This window comes from Podarcis tiliguerta, assembly GCF_965153285.1.
Source record: "Podarcis tiliguerta genome assembly, chromosome: 7".
Lineage (NCBI taxonomy): Eukaryota > Metazoa > Chordata > Lepidosauria > Squamata > Lacertidae > Podarcis > Podarcis tiliguerta.
In genome coordinates this window covers 73958882-73983127 of record NC_139540.1, presented here as the reverse complement: position 1 = coordinate 73983127, position 24246 = coordinate 73958882, and the positions used below count along the sequence as shown (strand labels likewise).

General features: G+C 45.4%; 1 protein-coding gene across 1 annotated transcript in view; it reads right to left on the bottom strand.

Moving 5' to 3' along the window:
• The window catches only part of MYO10 (myosin X), a 198168-nt gene that overhangs the window by 128463 nt on the left and 45459 nt on the right, over positions 1-24246 (bottom strand). The window contains exon 2 of the mRNA XM_083449257.1: positions 17236-17334. Coding sequence (XP_083305383.1) covers positions 17236-17334 — 99 coding nt within the window. The remainder of the gene's footprint in view (positions 1-17235; positions 17335-24246) is intronic.

The window sequence follows — 24246 nt, the reverse complement described above, 5'->3', positions numbered from 1 at the left end:
CACCAGCTGCAATTAATTTGGAGTTTACTAAGGAGTTTGCTCAACTAACTGCCCTTCCCGCGATGTTTGCATATGTAAATAGAGTTGCTAAAGAACTCTTAATTTAATATTAGTGGTTTGCAGTAGTCAGGATTGTTCTGAAGGGGCCCAGCAGAAACAAAGAGAGACTTATGCATCCACTAATGAATGGGGCCTCCGAGTATAAATTACAGGTCAGCTTAACAACCACCTTTTAGAGTCTCACCCTCGCTATCAAAATATTTACAGCAGGCAATTTAAGGACTCACGTAGTCCTGCCTCATTGTGAACAGGCTGCTCTCAAAAATTACAGGTGCTGTTGGTCCTGCTAGAGCAGCTGTTTGCTTTAAGCTAAAGAAAATGGGGTTCAAGCCTTTCCTGGCACATTTGAGATCTTACGCAGGCTCAAGAGGCAAAATGCTTGCAATTAACATGTCACAGTTTGCAACCGCTGGACAAAAGATCATTGTGTAACCACTATTTGTGTTTTTCCTACTGGGGAGAGGGGCCATTATGGGCAGGGAGACAAAGACTGTTTTGGCACTTGAATTTGAGGGATAAGCTACCAGGAAGTTTCCTACACAAACTCCAGTGGAACGACTGGGACCCAAGCAGGTACATAAAGCTAACGCAATCCACAACCCATAGGGTGATATGGGGAGGAATTGGACAGTACAGTGGTACCTTGGTTCTCAAACATAATCTGTTCTGGAAGTCCATTCCAAAACCAAAGCGTTCCAAAACCAAGGCGTGTTTTCCCATAGGAAGTAATGCAAAATGGATTAATCCGTTCCAGACTTTTAAAAACAACCCCTCAAACAGCAATTTAACATGAATTTTGTACTTCAGTCATACAATCAATAGATCAGTAGCTGAACGGGGTTCCACACAGTCACAAAAACATAACAAAAAAGAGCCGCAAAAACAAAAATGCAAAATAAATAGCAAAAAAGAGACAGACTTCAGCATAACACTCAAAACGAAAGTGTGGCAATCAAAATGGAAGCATAACACTCAAAATGGAGCATGTTTGGCTTCTGAAAAAAGTTCGCAAACCGGAACACTTACTTCCAGATTTGCAGAGTTTGGGTTCCAAGTTGTTTGAGTACCAAGGCGTTTGAGAACCAAGGTACCACTGGAGTTGTGACGTGGCACCTGGCCGTTACTGGCTGCACTGGCAGCACCACAGAAGGATGGGATGAGCAGAAGGGCCCAGAAGAAGAGGAGGAAGCAGGGGCCAGAGAAAGTACAGTGGTACCTCGGGTTACACATGTTTCAGGTTACGTACGCTTCAGGTTACACACTCCGCTAACCCAGAAAAAGTTAAGAACTTTGCTTCAGGATAAGAACAGAAATCGGGCTCCGGCGGCGCAGCGGCAGCAGGAGGCCCCATTAGCTAAAGTGGTGCTTCAGGTTAAGAACAGTTTCAGGTTAAGAACGGACCTCCGGAACGAATTAAGTACTTAACCCGAGGTACCACTGTAGCAGCACAAGGGAAGGGGGAATGCGTTAAGTGATAAGAAGTAGCAGACCACAGAAAAAAAGGGGAGATGCTGGGATAAAAGTCTGTGAAAGAAAACTGGCAGAAGATTCTGCAGGAAACCGCAGAGATGCAAGGAACTACACTCCCACCAAGTTTTCTCATTTTCATTGCCAACTCAGCATGCTCAATTCTCAAGCAGGGCTGCCCCTTGGTTTGTTTCATTTGATGCACTTTTACAGCCTTCTTTGTTCCCTTGAACATGCAAACACCTCCCTCCTCTTGTTTCTTAGAGTCCACTTTAGGTTCCATTTCAGCTGACGTTAAACCACCTGAGTTCTTTCTTAGAGGGAGTAATGTGCAAGAAGCAGAGCTGCTGCACCCTGCAGAGTTAAGACGCGGGTGGTGCTGTGGTCTAAACCACTGAGCCTCTTGGGCTTGCCGATCAGAAGGTCGGCGGTTCGAATCCCCGCGATGGGGTGCGCTCCCATTGCTCTGTCCCAGCTCCTGCCAACCTAGCAGTTCGAAAGCACACCAGTACAAGTAGATAAGTAGGAACCACTGCGGTGGGAAGGTAAATGGCATTTCTGTGCGCTCTGGATTTCGTCAAGGTGTTCCATTGTGCCAGAAGCAGTTTAGTCCTATTGGCCACATGACCCGGAAAGTTGTCTGCGGACAAACACTGGCTCCCTAGGCCTGAAAGTGAGATGAGCGCCGCAACCCCATAATTGCCTTTGACTGGACTTAACCGTCCATGGGTCCTTTACCTTTTTTATCTGCAGAGTTAAGCAATCAGATAGCGAGTTTGGAAATAACTAGTCAAATCACTGGCTATAAGCCAATAGCTCTTATAACATGGATCTGGCCCTCCAGACATTATTGGATGCTCATCTGCCCCAGCCCGCGTCCCGCGTTGGGACGCGGGTGGCGCTGTGGGTAAAAGCCTCAGCGCCTAGGGCTTGCCGATCAAAAGGTCGGCGGTTCGAATCCCCGCGGTGGGGTGCGCTCCTGTTGTTCGGTCCCAGCGCCTGCCAACCTAGCAGTTCGAAAGCACCCCCGGGTGCAAGTAGATAAATAGGGACCGCTTACTAGCGGGAAGGTAAACGGCGTTTCCGTGTGCGTCTCTGGCTCACCAGAGCAGCGATGTCACGCTGGCCACGTGACCCGGAAGTGTCTCCGGACGGCGCTGGCCCCCGGCCTCTTGAGTGAGATGGGCGCACAACCCTAGAGTCCGTGAAGACTGGCCCGTATGGGCAGGGGTACCTTTACCTTTACCTTTACCTGCCCCAGCCAGCAATGATCAGTGGTCAGGAGTGATACAGTCCAGAGTTATTCAGAGGGGCAGAGCTTCCCCGTCCTTCCCTAATTCCGCATTTCATGGTCATAATTTGTTTCTGGCATTTTATTTTTTTTACTCAAAATGATTCTGCTGCACAGCTCTTCAGTGAGATTCAGATTTAAGCAAGGCAACATCCTGCATTTACAGGAAAGGTTCCCTTCCTGAGTTATTTAGCACCAAATAACTGCACCATCCCTGGATTTTAAAAAAAACAGCAGCCATGCCCTTTCCTCCGCACGTTCACATTCTTAATGTGGACCTTTGTTTATTTTTCTCTAAACCACATGATACCACCAGCAATTCTTCCTTATGCAAATGGGAAGACATAGTAATTTGGCTCTTGTTTAAGCCAAGCCATATGTTTCAGCGACACCCAAAGCACTGAACAATAAACCTGATCCCACAGCCATAGGAATTTTGTAACTGTGCTTAACATTTGAACAGATGACAACAATCATGACACAGAGATGCTGGCGGGGCGAGGACAGACGGAATGGTTTATTTTGTGTGAACAACTGAAACGTGCCCTAAATCGCTTAAAGAGCATTTAAACTGCAGTCTGTGTACATCTGCTTTAATCTTAACACAAAAGCAACTCCGCTCTTTTTAACGCACACATAAGAAAAACACAAGAAAAGGAACAGATGGGGGTTTCTTTTCCAGAAAACCTACACAAAGGATGGAAGTTTTAACTATTTGTATCAGTAAACACTCAGTGCATTTGCTAGCACCAAAGGATAGAATATAGATTAGGCAAAGCAATAGGTTAACATGGCAAACTCAAGTTGCTGAAAGAGCTTTCAAATTTCACAAAACCCTTGAGCAGCAATCCTGTGAATACTTCTGAGTAGACATGTAAAGGCTTGAACTGTAGACTGTGGGGGGGGGGGGGAAGGGTAGTGCCATCTATTTTCATAGCACTGTAACATAAGCAAAGAAGTCTGTCTTAATGAGTTTTCGGGTTAAATATGGCATAAAAACTCTATGAAATTTGAAGGGCTGTTTGTTTATTGAATTATTAAGGCCATCCTTTCCCCCAAGGACCTTAGGAGTAGCATTTGTGATGATCCAAATACAGTGGTACCTCAGGTTACATACGCTTCAGGTTACAGACTCCACTAACCCAGAAATAGTGCTTCAGGTTAAGAACTTTGCTTCAGGATGAGAACAGAAACAGCGGCAGCAGGAGGCCCCATTAGCTAAAGTGGTGCTTCAGGTTAAGAACGGACCTCTGGAACGAATTAAGTACTTAACCTGAGGTACCACTGTAGCAATCTAGGGAACCTTCATGGATGTTTCTTTGCACCCAGACTCAATATACTGACTGCACCACCACGGGTCAGTTAGGGACAGTATTTGCAACGCCAGACGCAGGTGGTCCATTAAAATTATCATTTGCTTTTTTCCACCCACAAGCCTGATTGAATTGGACTAAGGCTCAGAACTATGCACAGTGATGTCACTGCTGCTTCTTTACATAGGAGGATGCTTCAATGCACCTGTAAAACGAGAACAGGGTGCTAATTTGGGGGGGAAAGTCTGAACAGGTAAGGAGTACTGAGCCTTAGGTATTGGTGTTCCTTCTCCAGGTGTTCTCTGGTGCCTGGCCAGAGAAGGAGAGAGTGCCAGGTGGAGGAGCCAACCCTAGCGACTGCCTGCATCCCTCTTTAAATAGTACCCCAGCCTCTGTTTTACATATGAATAGGGGAGATGACTATGCTTAAAGACACAGGCCTGCTGCTGCTAATTTTCAGGCAAATTAGTTTGGGCTTAACGCATGAAGAGGAGGTGTGATTTGTAAGATAAAAGGAGCATTTGTAAAACAAAACAAAAAACCAAGCTATCAAATCAACTGCCATCCTTTATTTTGCTGCTGGGTCATTTCCATTTTTGTTTGGGGTTTTAAGGTAAGGTTAAAGGCCAGAGAGAAAGATAAATTTTAAAAATGCAAATACACTGGGAGGGCGGGATATATATCTTTTGAATGAATAAATGTAAGTGAGCCCCAAGTTGCATACATTTAAAAGGTTGACCACTACTACTAGATTCTGGTAGTGGTATATAAAGATCAGAAATGAGCAGCCTCCATCCTTGACCAAGTGGTTTTTTTGGCAATTGCTACATGTGGCCAAAGGCTCTTTGTGTGATGCTCACAAGGTAATCTGCAAGGATAGAATAGAAGGCAAAGGAATACAAGCACAATGCAGCACTTCTAAGCTAGGAAGAGCAATTGGATTTAGTTCAAAGAAACTGAAGGGGAAAATAATAACCACAAGGACCAGTCCCTTTCCTTTGTCCTCTTCCTTCCCAACGACCCCTCCAAGGTCTTGACCTCACAAGTTGGGAAGTGATGAACAGGCCTTTTCATATCCTGCAAAAGCTATTCTGAAACAAAGCCTAGAAGGTACAAAACGTTGGGTCAGTCTCACTAACTGTGAAGAACATATGTTCTTGGCCATTGTTACATGGATTTGACTCTCCAAGCAAAGCCCAGCTAACATCTGCTGTTTTCTCTCACACACCATGGTGCCCGACACTCTGGACTTTTGACAACCTGCCTGGAGGTGTAAATAAGATAAACTAGAGGACTGAACCACACGCACAACCCTTAAAAGCTTCTAGCATTTATTCCACACTTGATCTAAGCTTTCAGCCCAAACTATACAGCAAGACTCATCTTGCCAAGCTGGCCCACTGAATAACTTGCCAACTTTTATTTGATTAATTACTTCTTACCCCATGCTTCCTTCAAGGAGCTGAGAGTGTGTGGGGCTCATGGTTCTACATTGCCCCTTTTATTGCCCCCTCTCATTTTATCTTCACAATCACACTCCCAAGGTCAACCAGTGGGCTCCAATTGAGCGGAAATTTGAACACAGGCTTTTATCTATACAGTGGTGCCCCGCAAGACGAATGCCTCGCAAGACGGAAAACCCGCTAGACGAAAGGGTTTTCCATTTTGGAGGTGCTTCGCAAAACGAATTTGCTATGGGCTTGCTTCGCAAGACGAAAATGTCTTGCGAGTTCTGCGGGGGTTTTTTCCCTCCCCCCCTTTTTCCCCAGCCCCTAAGCCGTTTAACAGCTGTTCACTAAGCCGCTTAACAGCTGATGCTAAGCCGCTTAACAGCTGATCTAAGCCGCTTATCAGCTGATCCACTAAGCCGCTAATAGCCTTTTAGCAGCTAATCCGCTAATCCCTTAATAGCCGCTAATCCCTTAATAGCCGTTAATCCCTTAATAGCTGCTAATAGCCGCTAAACCGCTAATAGCGCTAATAGCGCTAATCCGCTAATGGGCTTGCTTCGCAAGACGAAAAAAACCGCAAGACAAAGAGACTCGCGGAACGGATTCTTTTCGTTTTGCGAGGCACCACTGTATAATTGTTGATATTGGGTAGCTGGTAAAGGTAAAGGACCCCTGGACAGTTAAGTCCAGTGAAAGGTGACTATGGGGTTGCGGTTCTCATCTCGCTTCAGGCCAAAGGAACCAACATTTGTCCACAGACAGCTTTCCGGGACATTTAAAGGCAGCCCTGTTTAGGGAAGTTTCTAATGTTGGATGTTTTATTGTGTTTTTAGTATCCTGTTGGAAGCCACCCAGAGTGGCTGGGGGTGGGCCAGGCCAGGTGGGTGGGGTATAAATAAGAAAGTATTATATTATGATGATGATGATGTGACCAGCATGACAAAACCGCTTCTGGTGTAACAGGACACCAAGATGAGTGCCAGAGTGCACGGAAACGCCATTTACCTTCCCGCCACAGTGGTATCTATTTATCTGCTTGCACTGGCGTGCTTTTGAACTGCTAGGTTGGCAGGAACTGGGACAAAGCAATGGGAGCTCATTCCGTTGCGGGGATTTGAACCGCCGACCTTCTTATTGGCAAGCCCATGAGGCTCAGTGTTTTAGCTTTCTGAAATCCACCTTTCTTCAAAAAAGAGAAATTTAGTAGTAAAGGTGTTTGCTAGGTATGAGACGAGGTGGAAACATTAGCATCACAGTTACGAGGGAAACCAAAGCAGGAAAAACGGCAATACAGTGGTGCCCCGCAAGATGAATGCCTCGCAAGACGGAAAACCCGCTAGACGAAAGGGTTTTCCGTTTTGGAGGTGCTTCGCAAAACGAATTTGCTATGGGCTTGCTTAGCAAGCCGAAAATGTCTTGCGATTTTTGAGGTTTTTTTCCGCTCCCCAACCCCTTTATCTAAAGCGCTAAGCTGCTAATAGCCTTTTAGCAGCTAATCCACTAATCCCTTAAGCCTTTAATAGCCGTTTATAGCCCTTAAACTGCTAATAGCGCTAATAGCGCTAATGGGCTTGCTTCGCAAGACGAAAAAACCGCAAGACGAAAAGACTCGCGGAACGGATTCTTTTCGTCTTGCGAGGCACCACTGTACCTTGATTTAACAGCACTGTTTGGTGCTCTGGCAAAACAAGCTGCATTCTGAGCAGATAGTGTCAAATTCCCAGCCACTTTAGGCCCTTCCCGAAATAGCTGCTATTCCCTCCACAGCTCTCTCTTGTATGTCTAGGTTGACAATTTGAGGGCTGTATAGCCTTTCATTGGGACAGGGAAAACAGTGGTTGGACTCCCAGCTCTCCTCAGCCCCAGGCAACACGGCCAACCATCAGGAACGATGGAAGCTATAGCCCAGCAACTTCTGAAAGACCACAGACTAGTCCCCCTGCTCCATGGCTACCGGATCTGCCCAGATAAGTAAAACGAGAAGTGAACCTCAAAGTGCCCATTTTTATTCATTTTATGATTATTAATTTGTCAAAATATAAAATAATAAAAAAGTAAAAAAAAAAGTAGTATCTTAAGAAGACAACTCTATGACTTTTAACAAAATATCTCCAAATGCTCATGCCTCGAAAGCTCTCCCTGAAGGTTTGCAATTCACACAAGACTTGGCCTCATGGGTGCCTGTTGCCACCATCTGCTTGCGAGCACCATCCCCGACAAAAGCGAATTCACAAGAAAAAAAAGAGGCCGGGCTCTCCCGAACAATTAACTTTATTTCCCCCTCCCTCACCCGCTCCCACAAATCCCCAACTGATATATAAATATGCAGCGATTTCATGCTAATAAGATGTCACTCTGGCTGAGCGGAAACATTTAAAGGTCAATTCCCAAGGAGAAAGAAAGCTGAGGTGGAGAAAGGGAGAATCTACAGGTGCCTCTTATTTAAGGCAGAAGATCCCGGGACTATGTCCCCACTTTGCAATGCACAGCTATGAATGACTTCTTTGTTAACTGAATTCAGGGGAGGGTTTTTGAATGACAAGCTCTTTCCTAGTGATACTTACCATCTGTGGTTTGGGGGGTGGGCGGGAATTGTGTATGCAAACACTCTCATTCTCACTCACACACAAGAGTACATTTCTGAGATATTATGTCTCTTTCAGCTGCTTCCATTTAGACGGTCTGGCTTCGAAAGGGTCCGGCCCCACCACCGCTTTTTGTCCATTAGAAGACATAATTTTAAGCATTCTTGCAGTTTGATGTTACAGATGCTAATCAGGTTGTGGTCATCGACTAGACCCCCAACCAAACTGCGGCGAGTTATTCCATACCGGAGTTATTTTCTTTTGAGTCAGATCTTGTTATATTCAGAGCGAAGGGGGTATATTCCCCACCCCCTTCAGAGAGACGGAAAGAGAAAACCCATTTCAGAAATCCCGTGTCATTATGTAGCTGTTGAAAACAAAACACCTAAAAAAAGGAAAAGGAAGGCAAGCTATCTTTGACATCGTGCATACAAACAAACTCTGGGTGCCAGGAACAGAACTATTGTATTCTCTGAGGAAAGGCAGGATAGAACATCTGCTTTGAATGTTCTTAGAAGGTTCTCTGTTCCATTTCCAGACAAGGCTGAAACCTCTAGGTCAGCCATTCTCAGCCTTGGGTTGATGGACTACAATTCCCATCATCCTTAGCCAGCATGGTCTGTGGTCAGGTGTAATGGTTCTAGGGGTTGCTCGTGCGTAAGCTTGTCCCAATGTCTGGCTGGGTTGCCTGAGTGAACCTTTCCTGTCTGGGCAGCCACTCGCCCGTGACCGTCTCAATCGCTGGCAGAATCCGTCAGTGGGCGTTTCTTAAACTTCTTCCAGCAAAGTTCTTTGACGCCCAGTCTCCGCCTACTTTCCCTGCGCGGAAGCCTTCTGCGCAAGGAGGGCGTGAGCAGCGGAGGACCCCTTCTCTCCCCGCTGGTCCCCGGCAAGGAGTCATGGGATCGCCTCGCCGATTCCCCCATCTACCCCCCCTTCTCCACTGGAGCTACACTGATTCTCTCCCCCAGAAGATGGACTGCCCCTCCCACTCCCGGGACGCTCTCTGGAATCCCTTCGGAGCTTGCTCTCTCCCTCGGACACTGATGGCAGTTCCCTGACATCCGGGAAGATGGGAATTGCAGTTCAAGAACATCTGGGGACTCAAAATTGAGATAGCCTTCTCTAGAAGCACAAATAGGTTGTATTTAAGGTAACCTCAGCCTACTGTCCTATGAACACAAAAAAAGGTAAAAGGGTAAAGGACCCGTGGACGGTTACGTCCAGTCAAAGGCAACTTTGGGGTTGAAGCGCTCATCTCGCTTTCAGGCTGAGGTAGCTGGCATTTGTCCGCAGACAGCTTTCCGGATCATGTGGCCAGCAGGACTAAACCGCTTCTGGCGCAACGGGACACCGTGATGGAAACCAGAGCACACAGAAATGCTTTTTACCTTCCCACCTCAGCGGTACCTATTTATCTATTTGCACTGGTGTGCTTTTGAACTGCTAGGTTGGCAGGAGCTGGGACAGAGTAACGGGAGATCACTCGGTTGCGGGGATTCGAACCACCGACCTTCTGATCGGCAAACCCAAGAGGCTCAGTGGTTTAGACCACAGCGCCACCCACATCCCTATGCACACTAAACCCCACTGAACCCAGTAAGACTTATTGAAGGACTTCCCAGGTTTCCATGGAAGCGCTGCTTTACAAAACAGAACTATAATATCCACTATCAGAAGAATGATTTAAGACCGGAGACTAAAGTTTCTCAACGGACTTCATTTTTGAAGCAAACCACATTTGTTACAAAATCCAGTATAATTCTGGCTGCTCATCCTGCATGGGCTGCCATTGCCATATTCCCCAGAGTGAGGATTCGGGGTTTTTTTTCCTTGTACAGCATTATGGGCCAAAACTTCTGTCAGTTAAAAATGATAGCCACACTCTCCTGGTTTCATAATACAACAAACAGGTCTGCAAATAAGAATTTAAAAGTTTCTGTTTCTTTACTTAAACAAATACCGTGAGGTATATATCAGTAACCGAGATATAGACCAGTAATTTCATAAGGTATATATATCCGTAATGGCCCCCCGAGCGTGTGGCTGCCATTGTTTTTTTTAAAATGTAAAGCCATAAACATTATTTTTTTCATGCAGGAAAATTGATTCACTAAGTAGGCTCCCAACAAAAACGACTACAGCAACTTCCTTTGTAGAGAGAAGTAGGAATTGGAAGTCCTTTTGTAAATAATAGTAATAATATTTATTTATTTTTAATTTGATTTGATTTTACAAGTGTAGAATTATAACAAAACAAAATACACATCCATCGAGGCAATGGTGATGCCCCATGTTATTGTCAGTTCAACCCGTACTTTCACAAAATAAATTTTGCTGCTTTTTTTGCTAGTTGTAGCACCAACACTTCCAAAATGCCATGCTGATCTCAATTTTATTCTCATGCCAACAATTGCCTTGCAAATTCTGAGAACCCCATTTCCAAAACAGTACAGTACTTTGATTAAACCTTTGTGTTTAGCAAGTAGTCTTCCTGTTCCAAACCCAACTAGCAATGAAATCGAAGGCTGGACTGGCATGATTCACCCAACCGTCTGAACCCTGGTCTGCCTAACTGAGCCTTCCACTCCTGGTTCATTTTCACACATTTACCGTAAAAATTGACAATATTAAGATTAGAATTGGATGCTAACCCACCAGGTCCATTTCATCAAGCCTCCAGCAAAAGGCAGTTGTTTGTAGGAAACTAACCTTGGCGACAGGACTGAAGGCTGTTATGTATTCAGCTACGTTGCTGAAAGGCAGATAAGTTAATATCAAGACCCTGATATGGTTCTGCTCTCAGCAAAGAGAACATCTGTCTTGTTATCAGCTCAGCTGAAGCTTTCAACATCCCACTCCACAATATCCCCTGCCAAGAACAAACAGCTGAAATGGACTCAGGAGTTTGCAACTGTAGAAAAGCTGAATTTGCAAAACAAAACAAAAAAGCCTAGGAAAGCTAAAGTGCGCTGCAATACAATTTAGAAGACCAACGTAAGAGAGGGAGAGAGAGAAGCCAAAGTGTATTATTGTTAGGAATGAACTGAAGCTGGTCATGCATTTTGTTTCCACTTTCCTTCCAAACTGCCCCACAACAAAGGACAGCATGCTTTCAATGCCGGTGATCATTCTGACTTTCCAAGGAACAAGGCAGATCTCGGAGATGCTACCTCCTGAAGGTTAAATGTCAAAATAAAATTAAAACCTAAAAATCAAAACCTTTCATAAACTGCACCAAGCTGTTGAGGCTTATGTTCAGGAAACCTTTTGAAATAGTTGTTCGTTTTCATCCTCTGTGTTTGATGATCACAGAATCATAGAATTGTAGAGTCATCTAATCCAAGCCCTTGCAATTCAGGCTCAAGCCCAGGACCCTGAGATTAAGAGTCTTGTGTTCTACTGACTGAGATAACAACCAATGCCTTAATGTAGAAAACCCAGACAGATGGGTATAAATAATAAATTGTTATCGTATTATTATTATTATTATTATTAAACGTGTCATAACCTCATTTGTCTGCTACCTGTTGGCGTCCCACTGGCTGCCTGTTGACCCATGAGTTTAACTTTCTGAAAGCAGAGACACTTCTGTAAGATCAGTCCATTTGCTGTGTGGTACCGGTTTGGCTCTTGCCCTGACTTTTTCAACTTTGGTATTGGTTTATTTCTAAAAATGGGGGACTCCCTGGTCCTGAATGGGGTAACTGTGCTGCTGAAGGACCAGATGCGCAGCCTGGGAGTCATTTTGGACTCACAGCTGTCCATGGAGGCGCAAGTTAATTCTAAGTCCAGGGCGGCTGTCTACCAGCTCCATCTGGTACGCAGGCTGAGACCCTACCTGCCCGCAGACTGTCTCGCCAGAGTGGTGCATGCTCTAGTTATCTCCTGCTTGGACTACTGCAATGCATTCTACGTGGGGCTACCTTTGAAGGTGACCCAGAAACTGCAATTAATCCAGAATGCAGCAGCTAGACTGGTGACTGGGAGTGGCTGCCGGGACCACATAACACCAGTCCTGAGAGATCTGCATTGGCTCCCAGTACGTTTCCGAGCACAATTCAAAGTGTTGGTGCTGACCTTTAAAGCCCTAAACAGCCTCGGTCCTGCATACCTGAAGGAGCGTCTCCACCCCCATTGTTCAGCCTGGACACTGAGATCTAGGACCAAGGGCCTTCTGGCGGTTCCCTCATTGCGAAAAGTGAGGTTACAGGGAACCAGACAGAGGGCCTTCTCGGTAGTGGCACCTGCCCTGTGGAATGCTGTCCCTTCAGATGTGAAGGAAATAAACAGCTATCTTCTTTTTAAAAGACATCTGAAGGCAGCCCTGTTTAGGGAAGTTTTTAATATTTAATGCTGTATTGTTTTTAACACTTGATTGGAAGCTGCCCAGAGTGGCTGGGGAGGCTCAGCCAGATGGGCGGGGTATAAATAATAATAAACAACAAGAACAACAAGAACAACAACAACAACAATAATAAATTATTATTATTATTATTATTATTATTATTATTATTATTATAAAAACGGAATAGATGGCATTTAAAAGGGTTATGTGTACAACAGTGGGGCATGACTGGCCTAGCCGGTATCATAACTATCTTGCAATTCTTGCTCAAATAACGATGAATTCTGCCTTTAACCTCTTCCCCCTCCATGCAGGTTAAAACAAACAGCATCTCTGCCAACGCTCAGATTCTCCTACATGGTGAGAATAACTGCAACTCGCCAGTCTCCCGTTCCCAGGGCACATTAATGGGCTTCTCAATGCAGTCATTTTATCATAAACACCTTTAAACTTTTCTCGGTGATCGGGCTTGAAGCCAACGGAGAGTACACAAAATTTAATATGTCTAGCTAGTGCCAATTACTCGTGCAGCTGGAGCTCCAAACTTTCTAGAGCACATCGCATGAGCCTGCCACCAGCAGACCCCGTACACAAGATTCAGATTCAGGAGGCCTGACACCCCCAAGTAACAGTTTTGGAATAGGGTGCTCCTTCAAAAGTCGCCAGGGTTAACAATAGGTGCCACGGGTAATAAAAGCATTCTGGGAAATGATATATAATGAGATGAAAAAAGTGTCTAAATTAACTTTTGTAAAAAACAACAACCACCAGCGGCTTTTTTATTGGGAATTGTAGGTGAAGATATTCTAAGGGAGCAGAAAAGACTTTTTATATATGCGATGACAGCCGCCCAGATGCTATTAGCCCAGAGATGGAAAGAAGATAAAGTCCCTACCAGAGAAGAATGGCAAATCCAACTGTTGGAATATGCCGAAATGGCAAAGTTGACCAGAAAGCTCAGGAACCAAGAAGACCAGAACTTTAACAAGGAATGGGGGAAATTTATAATTTACCTTGCTGTAAGCAGATGAAAGGGACGCGGGTGGCGCTGTGGGTAAAAGCCTCAGCGCCTAGGGCTTGCCGATCGAAAGGTCGGCGGTTCGAATCCCCGCGGTGGGGTGCGCTCCCGCTGTTCGGTCCCAGCGCCTGCCAACCTAGCAGTTCGAAAGCACTCTTGGGTGCAAGTAGATGAATAGGGACCGCTTACTAGTGGGAAGGTAAACGGCGTTTCCGTGTGCGGCTCTGGCTCGCCAGAGCAGCGATGTCACGCTGGCCACGTGACCCGGAAGTGTCTTCGGACAGCGCTGGCCCTCGGCCTCTTTGAGTGAGATGGGCGCACAACCCTAGAGTCTGTCAAGACTGGCCCGTACGGGCAGGGGTACCTTTACCTTTACCTTTACCTTTAAGCAGATTAAAACATTAGCAGGGTTACAATAACACTTGTAATGTAGCAAGTAGTACGGAGACAATGGAGTTATATAAAACATAGCTTATTGGAAAGATGCAGTAGAAAAAGTTTAATAATAGGACCCATGGAGGGGAGGGGAGAAGTCTAGAGATTCAGAAGAATCTGTAAATGTGGAAGTGTATGACTGTATTGTTATAATTTTATATTTGTAAAACCAAATAAAAATTATTATATAGAGAAAGATACATCATCGTACCATGTCAGAATTGTACAGGCATTTATCTCAGACAGTCGGAAAAGCTTGGAAAGCAGCAACAATAAAACTTGAGTATGTGTGCTCATGTTCATTCCTGGTTACCTTTGCCTCTCCTAGACTTCCATGCTATTACTGGTATTTCTCCCTCCCTTCGTTCCTAGAATCCTAGAACTGTAGAGTTGGAAGGGACCCCCCCCCCCAAGGGTCATTCAATAATAATAATAATAATAATAATAATAATTCATTTTTATCCCCGCCCTCCCCAGCCAGAGCCGGGCTCAGGGCAGCTAACACCAGTAAAATTCCAATAAACAAACAAACAAACAAACAAACAAGCCAATTTAAAACACAGGTTAAAATATAATTTAAAATGCAGCCTCATTTTAATAGTAGCCCATAGATCAAAACCATAAGGGGAGGGAAACATGAGGGTCAGACTGAATCCAAACCAAAGGCCAGACGGAACAGCTCTGTCTTGCAGGCCCTGCGGAAAAGATGTCAAGTCCTGCAGGGCCCTAGTCTCTTGTGACAGAGCATTCCACCAAGTTGGGGCCAGTACTGAAAAGGCCCTGGCCCTAGTTGAGACCAATCTAACCACCTTCCGACTTGGGACCTCCAAGGTGTTGTCATTTGTGGACCTTAAGGTCCTCCGCGGGGCATACCAGGAGAGGCGGTCCCGTAGGTCCAACCCCCTGCAATGCAGGAATCTGCTGCCCAGCGTGGGCTCCACGACCCTGAGATTAAGAGTCTCATGGTTTATCAACTGAACTATCTATCTCACTTCCCCTTCCCTCTGTTGGCTTCTATGTGCCACTATCAACATTTAACCAAAGAGGAATGGCAACTTAAGTTGACAGAATATGCACAACTCGCAGACTTAACATACAGAATAAGAGAACAAGAACATACGTTTAGAGAAGATTGCAAAATGTTTCTTGTATATTGGAGGGGGGCACTTGAAAACGTTGGCAGTATTAAGATAAATTCAACAGTGTAAATAAGTTTGGATGGATGTAATAATGGAATACTGACTGGTTTAGTTTATGTAAAATATGCAGGGATTTATGATATGAAAATTAAACCATGGAAAGAGAAGAAGCGAAGTCATTGATATTTTAAGGATGTTTAAATGAGTATTTTAAATTGTAAAACGGAAAATTATTTACACACATACACACGCTTAACCACCTTGTGGTCAAAGCCCCATATGCCTATTTTTGCAAAAACTACTCTTTATAAATGCACCAACGGGTGACATATAAATAACAACAAAAAGACCAGAAATACACATATTCTTTTCCAAAGTTAAGTCATCACAGCTCGGGAGTAACAAATCCTGCATCTCTGGGGAGGGATGAAGTGCATGACGATATTTCATTCTGTTTTCCACTGCCTTTTTTTAACAGCAACTGCTATCAGATTTTGTGGTATTGTTTGATTTATTTTGTTTCGCATTTTTTCTACTGAGCACAAATTTAAGGTTTACTGTATGCCACTCTGGGAAGCTTGAGCAAAGGGCAGATCGCAATGGCAAGTACCTCAAATAAATAAAATAAATCTCCCGACAAGAGCGAACGTTCCTCAGGGCGCCCCGGGCGCCTTTCAGAAGCAACCTGAGAAGCAAGCCTGAATTTACTCCGTCTAGAAATGAGCTCTGCAACACGGAATAGGTTTTGCATCCATTTCTTTGTTAAAGGTGCAGGATGAAATTAATGCGACAGGGCTGTGTGCGTTCCTCTTTGTGTGAGTGTGCCCCATGCTTCTCCCCATCTGAATTCTGTTGCTAAACAAAAAACCTTGAATCGTTTGCAAAAGGATAAGGTACCGTATTTTTCGCCCTATAGGACGCACTTTTTCCCCTCCAAAAATGAAGGGGAAATGTGTGTGCGTCCTATGGGGCGAATGCAGGCTTTTGCTGAAGCCTGGAGAGTGATAGGCGTCGGTGCGCACCGACCCCTCTCGCTCTCCAGGCTTCAGGAAGCTATCCGCAAGCCTCGCGTGCCCGGCAGGAGGTCCTGCCAGACGCGCGAGGCTTGGGGAGGCAGCCTGCAGCAGGGGGTGAGCTGCGGAGCCCACCCCCTGCTTCGGGCAGAATGTTCTCAAGCCTCACGCGCCCGGCGGTGCGTCCCGCCCGGCGCGCGAGGCTTGGGGCGGCAGCCTGCAGCCTGCAGCAGGGGGTGAGCTGCGGAGCCCGCCCCCTGCTTCGGGCAGATGTCCTTAAGCCTCGCACACCCGGCGGAAGGTCCCGCCGGGCGCGCAAGGCTTGGGGCGGCAGCCTGCAGCCCGAAGCAGGGGGCGAGCTGCGAAGCTAAATCATTACAGGTGGTGGTAAAATAAATTGGGGGGGGGGGAGGAGAGGAAAAATGCACCAAGTCTAGAGACAAAAGATTGGTTGAAAAGTGTGGAATAAACTATGTATTAGAACACTTCAGCATTTAGAGGGGGAGAGTTGCTAGCACACTGAGTTTTACTTTATATACCGTATTTTTCGTCCTATAGGGCGCACCGGCCCATAGGACGCACCTATAGGGCGCACCGGCCCATAGGACGCAGGCTGCCGCCCCAAGCCTCGCGCGCTCGGCGGGACCTCCCGTCGGGCGCGCAAGGCTTGCGGACATTCGCCCGAAGCACGGGGAGTCCTCTGGAGGGCTCCCCGTGCTTTCGGCGGCAGGCTGCAGCCCCAAGCCTCGCGCGCTCGGCGGGACCTCCCGTCGGGCGCGCAAGACTTGCCGACACTCGCCCGAAGCACGGGGAGTCCTCCGGAGGGCTCCTCGTGCTTCCGGCGGCAGGCTGCTGCCCGCAAGCCTTGTGAGCCCGTGGGAACTCCCACAGGGCTTGCAAGGCTTGCGGATAGCTTCCTGAAGCCTGGAGAGCAAGAGGGGTTGGTGCGCACCGATGCCTCTCGCTCTCCAGGCTTCAGCGAAAGCCTGCATTCGCCCCATAGGACGCACACACATTTCCCCTTCATTTTTGGAGGGGGAAAAGTGTGTCCTATGGGGCGAAAAATACGGTACTTTTTAAAATAAATAAAAAGTCTTTAGAATAGATATATTTACCTGGCCATAATCCGTCCTGAACACAACAATTCCCTCCGCACAGGAAATTACAGTACTTGGATAATGCTGGCCATTTTCTCGCAACCAAACCCGTGCTCCCTAGAACGAGAAACACAAAAACACAGGAATTAGTAGTTTGTACACCCAAATGTAAAGCAAACACCATGACTTTTCTTCTATTTCCCGCAAGCAGCCCACGCGGGCAGAGTCAGATCCAGTCGTGAGACTTGTGAGAAAGATGGAGATCACCCCCCCCCCCCCAGTGAGCAGATGGCTGTTTTCACTCAAGTTACAATCCGAAAAGGATCTGAAAAACGGTATCGGCAGCCGTAAGAACAGCTGAATCCAATTCACCGAGTCACATATGCAAAATTGCAAGTGACGTTCAAATTTATGGCACAACGCATGGGCTCTCTCCAAACTCTTAAAATCTGGCAAGCCTTCACAAAAACAAGTCTCCTGCTTCGCTGAGGTGCATCAAGAAAGAAAACTTTAATTTTTTCATGGCTTGAGAACAAACATTCCAGCGTCCTCCTCACCGCGCCCCCCCTAAGAAAATGTAAAGGAAAATTTTTGAGCAGGTGGGGTGGGAGAGGAGCAAGACAAGCTTTCATTTGTACGCCAAGGGAGGTAGTTTCAGATCATCTCTTCTTACTCAAAGGACTTGGACTGAAATTATATAAATATATACTGCACAAGTACAGGGCTGGCCATAGGCAGAATGTTTTTAATACGCTGCATGACGGTGCATGCACTGAACTTCGCAGAATCCGAAAACTGATATATATGTGAAAAGGCTTTTAAGGGTGAGAACAAGCTTTCAGCTCTCGTGTTTGCAGCAGGAATCTTGAAAACGTGCTCAAGGATTGCACCATTAAAGTTCCTTTTCCCTTATCCCTTTTTCTTCATCCAACTGGTAGTGACACGTTATGAACTCAAGTAGCAATTTATAACCAGTTCTTTTAAACGTTTCTTATCTTAACAGTAATAGGAACAGTAATTGAAAGGCGGACGTCATTTCTCTTTTAGTATACATTTAAAGATATGAGTGCCCTTCGGCTTAGTGCACACTTTGTGCCTGTTGTGGCCTGCATACAATGGGGACAATGTTGGGTTATATACTTTGTTATTGTCTCTGCACAGAGAGGAAAATCAACAAGCCTGCTGGAAAGTTTGCAATTTGCTAACTTCAAACAGCCACGAGCACCTTTCACGTAGTTCGTATGGAGCTGATGTATAATCTTTTGAATGCAGCTGGGGTAGCTCACTCAGCAGAGCACGAGACTCGTAGAATAATAATAATAATAATTTATTATTTATACCCCGACCATCTAGCTGGGTCTCCCCAGCCACTCTGGGCGGTTTCCAACTGAATATTAAAAACAATACAGAATCAGACATTAAAAACTTCCCTAAACAGGGCCGCCTTCAGTTGTCTTTTAAAAGTTAAATAATTGCTTATTGCCTTGACATCTAATGGGAGGGCGTTCCACAGGGTGGGTGCCACTACCGAGAAGGCCCTCTGCCTGGTTCCCTGTAGCTTTGCTTCTCACAATGAGAGAACCGCCAGAAGGCCCTCGGCGCTGGACCTCAGTGTATGGGCTGGATAATGGGGGTGGAGATGCTCCTTCAGGTATACAGTGGTACCTCGGGTTACGTACTTAATTTGTTCCGGAGGTCCGTTCTTAACCTGAAGCACCATTTTAGCTAATGGGGGCCTCCTGCTGCCGCTGCACCACCGCTGAACGATTTCTGTTCTCATCCTGAAGCAAAGTTCTTAACCTGAGGTACTATTTCTGGGTTATCGGAGTCTGTAACCTGAAGCGTCTGTATCCTGAAGCGTATGTAACCCGAGGTACCACTGTACAGGACCAAGGCCGTTTAGGGCTTTAAGGTCAGCACCAACACTTTGAATTGTGCTCGGAAACATACTGGGAGCCAATGAAGATCTTTCAGGACTGGAATTATATGGTCTCGGCGGCCACTCCCAGTCACCAGTCTAGCTACCACATTCTGGATAATTGCAGTTTCCGAGTCACCTTCAAGGTAGCCCTATGTACAGCGCATTGCAGTAGTCCAAGCGGGAGATAACATGAGCACGCACCACTCTGGCAAGACAGTCTTCATATCAGTCATGGGTTCGAGTTCCCTGCGGGCCAAAAGATTCCTGCATTGCAGGGGGTTGGGCTGGATGACCCTCGTGGTCCCTTCCAACTCTATGATTCTATGCCAAAGGTTTTCAACCCTTTTGGGTCCACAGTTCCCTCAAACAGATACCTTTTTCTGCGGCACCCCTGTGGGGCTCAGGAGCCCAGTTATGTCACCCCTTGCCCGCAGAGCTGGAAGCCTCTTTTTCAAACACTCTCCCGTGTGGAGTGGTACCTCAGCCTCTTCCCTTCTCCTTGGGAATCCTTCCGGCAGCTGCAGCAGCCCCTGCCCCAGAGAGATGCCTCAATTCACTGCCCCACAGGGGCCTTTGAAGAAGATTCACCCAGCCTTAGTGGCCCAACAGAGACTGGCCTCCAGGCAGCCAACCCAGTATCTGAGCCGCCTCAGCTCCTGGCAACCAGAACCCACTAGCCAGCCCCAAGAGGAAGCATTCACCTGCGGAATTTGTAGCCAGGGCTGCTGCAACAAACAGCCATGCAAGCCTTTGGGAGGCAGAGATGCCAGAGGGCATCAGAGGAAAGAGGGACAGAGGCCAGTGTTGCCTGTGGCAGCCCTGACCCCTTCAAGGCACCCCAAGGTGCCACAGCACACTGGCTGAAAACCACTGTTCTATGCAATTTCTCAAAACCAGTGGACTTCTGACATTCTCAGAGCCTGCCAGTTTCCTAAATGATTTTATAGATCCCAAGACAAGACACAAGAAAAGGGCAGAGAAGGTTATTTAATGGCAACTTAAGCTGATGGAATATGCGTAGCTTGCAAACCTAACGTATAGAATAAGAGAACAAGAACATACGTTTAGAGAAGATTGGGAAATGTTTATTGACTATATGGGGGGAAATTGTGCACACTTGAAAAGGTTGGCAACATTAAGATAAATTCAACAGTGTAAATAAGTTTTGATGGATATAATAATGGAATTCTGAATGGTTCAGTTTATGTAAAATATGTAGGGATTTATGGTATGCGAAATGAACCATGGAAAGAGAAGGGAAGTCATTGATATTTTAAGAATGTTTCAATGAAAACATAAAATTTACACACACACACACACACACACACACGATAAGGGCAGTGTCATTTGAACTAGCCAGATGTTTAACTGAGAATCGATCAGTCAGTCCATCCTTTGAAAAATAAGACTTTAGAGCCAACTTGCTCAAAAATGGCAACTACTCCTTCCACTTTCGCCACTACAATCTTGGTTTAAGGAGCCATTTGGCGCCTAGTTTATGTGTCTGAATTTCTAACACTGAGGGGAAGATAGAACGAGGGATAACTCCCTCTTCTTCCTGCAGTTTTTCAATGGGTCCCCATATACATTTATCATGACCATTGCAAATGGGAAGAACTCAGCTACCACACTGACATAAGTGGACCAAACAACCATCAAAACACCCATGTTGCCAGGACATTTCCTTTCACCTCAAACAGCCGGCCACTTGTGCAGGCACACACTTGCTCGGAGACTGGCTTATTGTTTCCATCCACTCAGCTCTCTCCCAAGCAGCCTCGGCTGCTGACAGAGCAATACGGACAACAGCAGTAGCTGGAGAGATAAAAGCTGACGGACACTTACAGCTGCCTGTCAAAGCCCGGCTGATTCGGTTATCGGCAGACAGCTGCTGCCTGGGAGACACAGCTGCTTCCCTTCTCTTCGCCAACTGGCTCTTTAAAAAAATAATAATAATAGAATAATAATCATACAAGTTGCTGGAAGTGGAGCTGGGCACCTGGCTCTTGCAGCGAGGTGTGTATGGGAGAGCACGCAAACAGCATTTCCCACCCTTTTGTGATCACTGGGCTCGGTCTGAATTGCCGTCCTTTCACTCGACACCCAAAAGACATTTCTCCATTTAAGGATTCCCAACAAGAAGCTACAGTTAGAACTGGATATGGAACAACTGACTGGTTCAAAATTGGGAAAGGAGTACGGCAAGGCTGTATATTGTCTCCCTGTTTATTTAACTTATTTGCAGAATTCATCATGCGAAAAGCTGGGCTGGATGAATCCCTAGCCGGAATTAAGATTGCTGGAAGAAATATCAACAACCTCAGATATGCAGATGACACAACTTTGATGGCAGAAAGTGAGGAGGAATTAAAGAACCTTTTATTGAGGGTGAAAGAGGAGAGTGCAAAATATGGTCTGAAGCTCAACATCAAAAAACCGAAGATCATGGCCACTGGTCCCATCACCTCCTGGCAAATAGAAGGGGAGGAAATGGAGGCAGTGAGAGATTTTACTTTCTTGGGCTCCATGATCACTGCAGATGGTGATAGCAGTCATGAAATTAAAAGATGCCTGCTCCTTGGGAGAAAAGCAATGAAAAACCTAGACAGCATCTTAAAAAGCAGAGACATCACCTTGCCAACAAAGGTCCGTATAGTTAAAGCTATGGTTTTCCCAGTAGTGATGTATGGAAGTGAAAGCTGGACCATAAAGAAGGCTGATCGACAAAGAATTGATGCTTTTGAATTATGGTGCTGGAGGAGACTCTTGAGAGTCCCATGGACTGCAAGAAGATCAAACCTATCCATTCTGAAGGAAATCAGCCCTGAGTGCTCACTGGAAGGACAGATCGTGAAGCTGAGGCTCCAATACTTTGGCCATCTCATGAGAAGAGAAGACTCCCTGGAAAAGACCCTGATGTTGGGAAAGATGGAGGGCACAAGGAGAAGGGGACGACAGAGGACGAGATGGTTGGATAGTGTTCTCAAAGCTACCAGCATGAGTTTGTTGAATTATTTCTTTAAATGTAAAGGTTCATCATTGTTTCACCCGATGTGTATATCTTTAAGGGGCCAGAGCAAGGGCCAGAGCAAAATAACGAGATCCAGCTTTACAGCTGTGAAACATAGCAGGTGCTGCTGAGTTGCATTGATTAAGCTGTGTCAGGAATTGGGTGTAGTATATAAGGAGCAGCACCTAGCTCTGCCATTACCCTGGGGGATGGGTTGGTGGTTGGGTCATGTTTGTTTGTTAATGTATTTAGTGTAAAAGGAGTTTTTGGTTTTTCTTATTAAAACCTTGTTTAAGTTATTTTTGAGTCCCTTTTTAATGCATGGTCTCCCCAGCAAGCTCTCTGCAGCGTTACTATACTGCAAAAAGCCAACAGAGTTTGACCAAACTGCGGGAGGCAGTGGAAGACAGGAGTGCCTGGCATGCTCTGGTCCATGGGGTCACGAAGAGTTGGACACGACTAAATGACTAAACAACAACAACAATAACGAGGTTGGTGGCATTCGGCGTCACCTCTCTCCCAGGGTATTGATCAATTTCCTTAAAAAAACCACTAACCAACACTGGAGAGAGAACACCTTTAAAAAAGGCACAACTATTAGAGATGTGCACCCTCTCTAACAACTTTGTTTTGTGAGGGACAGCATCCTCAGGCATGCACCTCCAGACGATAGTGATGTCAGGAGCCATCCTGGGACCTGGGTGTCGTCACTCAGTCACAAGCGGCTGATAGCCAGGTGCAAGATGCGTCTGGTGAATTTTGAACGCCACTGCCAGAGATAGGTTAAAGATGGCCTCTCCTTTTAAATTAGAAGTTTACTGAATTGAAAGTTCTTATGGGATAGCAGCGGCCAGAATCTTAGTAGCAAGAAATTGGGAAAATACAGCAATAACTAACACGACGGATTGGCAAATCCTAATGGTAGAATACCTGCAGCTAGCAAAGACGACAGGAAGGATAAGAGGCCAAACAAAATGAATAGTCTATAAGGATTGGAGATTTTTTAAAAGAATACTTTAAAAATTACAACAGAAAAGGAAACTTCTGGGCGGAATTAGACTGAACCTTGCTTTGTATAAATATAAGTTTGTAGGGAAGTTAGGAGAAACTATATAAGAAATATGTAACTGTGTGGTATAAGATAATCAACAGATAAAGTACAGCGAGACTAACTGGAAGTCATTTCTAATTTCTTGTTTTATAAGTTTTACATTCGTTCACATCTTTGGGAGTACAAATGACGTTAGTTATAAGAATTGTGTTGTTTCATATATTGCTATTGTCTGTTTGTCAATTTATAGTTTATTTGATTGTATGTTTGTTGGTTGGTTTGCTTTCCTGGCATAAATGTATCTATTTTAAAACAATAAAGATATTTTTTTAAAAAAAATGAATTGAAAGTTCTTGCACTTTGTGCGGTATATCCAAAAGCCACCTATACTGAGCTTTTGATAATATGGAAATCTATTTAAAAGCAGGTGATAACTTAATTTGCACATTTTCAATCTGATGACAGCCCTACTTTTTAATCCCAGATTTGTTCCAATGGCAGCACTGAGTATGTGTTTCTAAATAAGTGAGGGGGCTTCAAAACAAAACCAAAAACCTTTAATTCACCAGAATAATCAAGGTATTTAAAGTATAGCCACCTCGCTGCACAGAAATCCTTGAGAGAGTTGGGAGGGGGCAGGGAATAGGGTATTGATCAATTTCCTTTAAAAAACAACCAGCATTGGAGAGGCCATCCCTTAAAGTTTCAACAACTATTAGAGATGTGAAGCCTCCCCAACAACTTTGTTTTGTGAGGGACAGGACTTGTTCAGGCAGACGTCACGGTAAAACCAGGCTTGTCATTAGCCAATTACTTGCTCAACTAAATCTAAAATCTCTTTGACCTCCCCTGGAACAGCTGCAAAGGCCATCATGCAGCTCTTGCAGATGAGCAAGAGCACAAATATCTTGCAGGAAATGGAGGATAGGACTGGGCAACATATCGATATACCACTCAAAACCGGTTACAAGTCCATATCGTGAAATCAGTTTCATAGTTTTGGACCTGGCAATATATAGTGAATCGCAATATGTTAGGGCTACCACT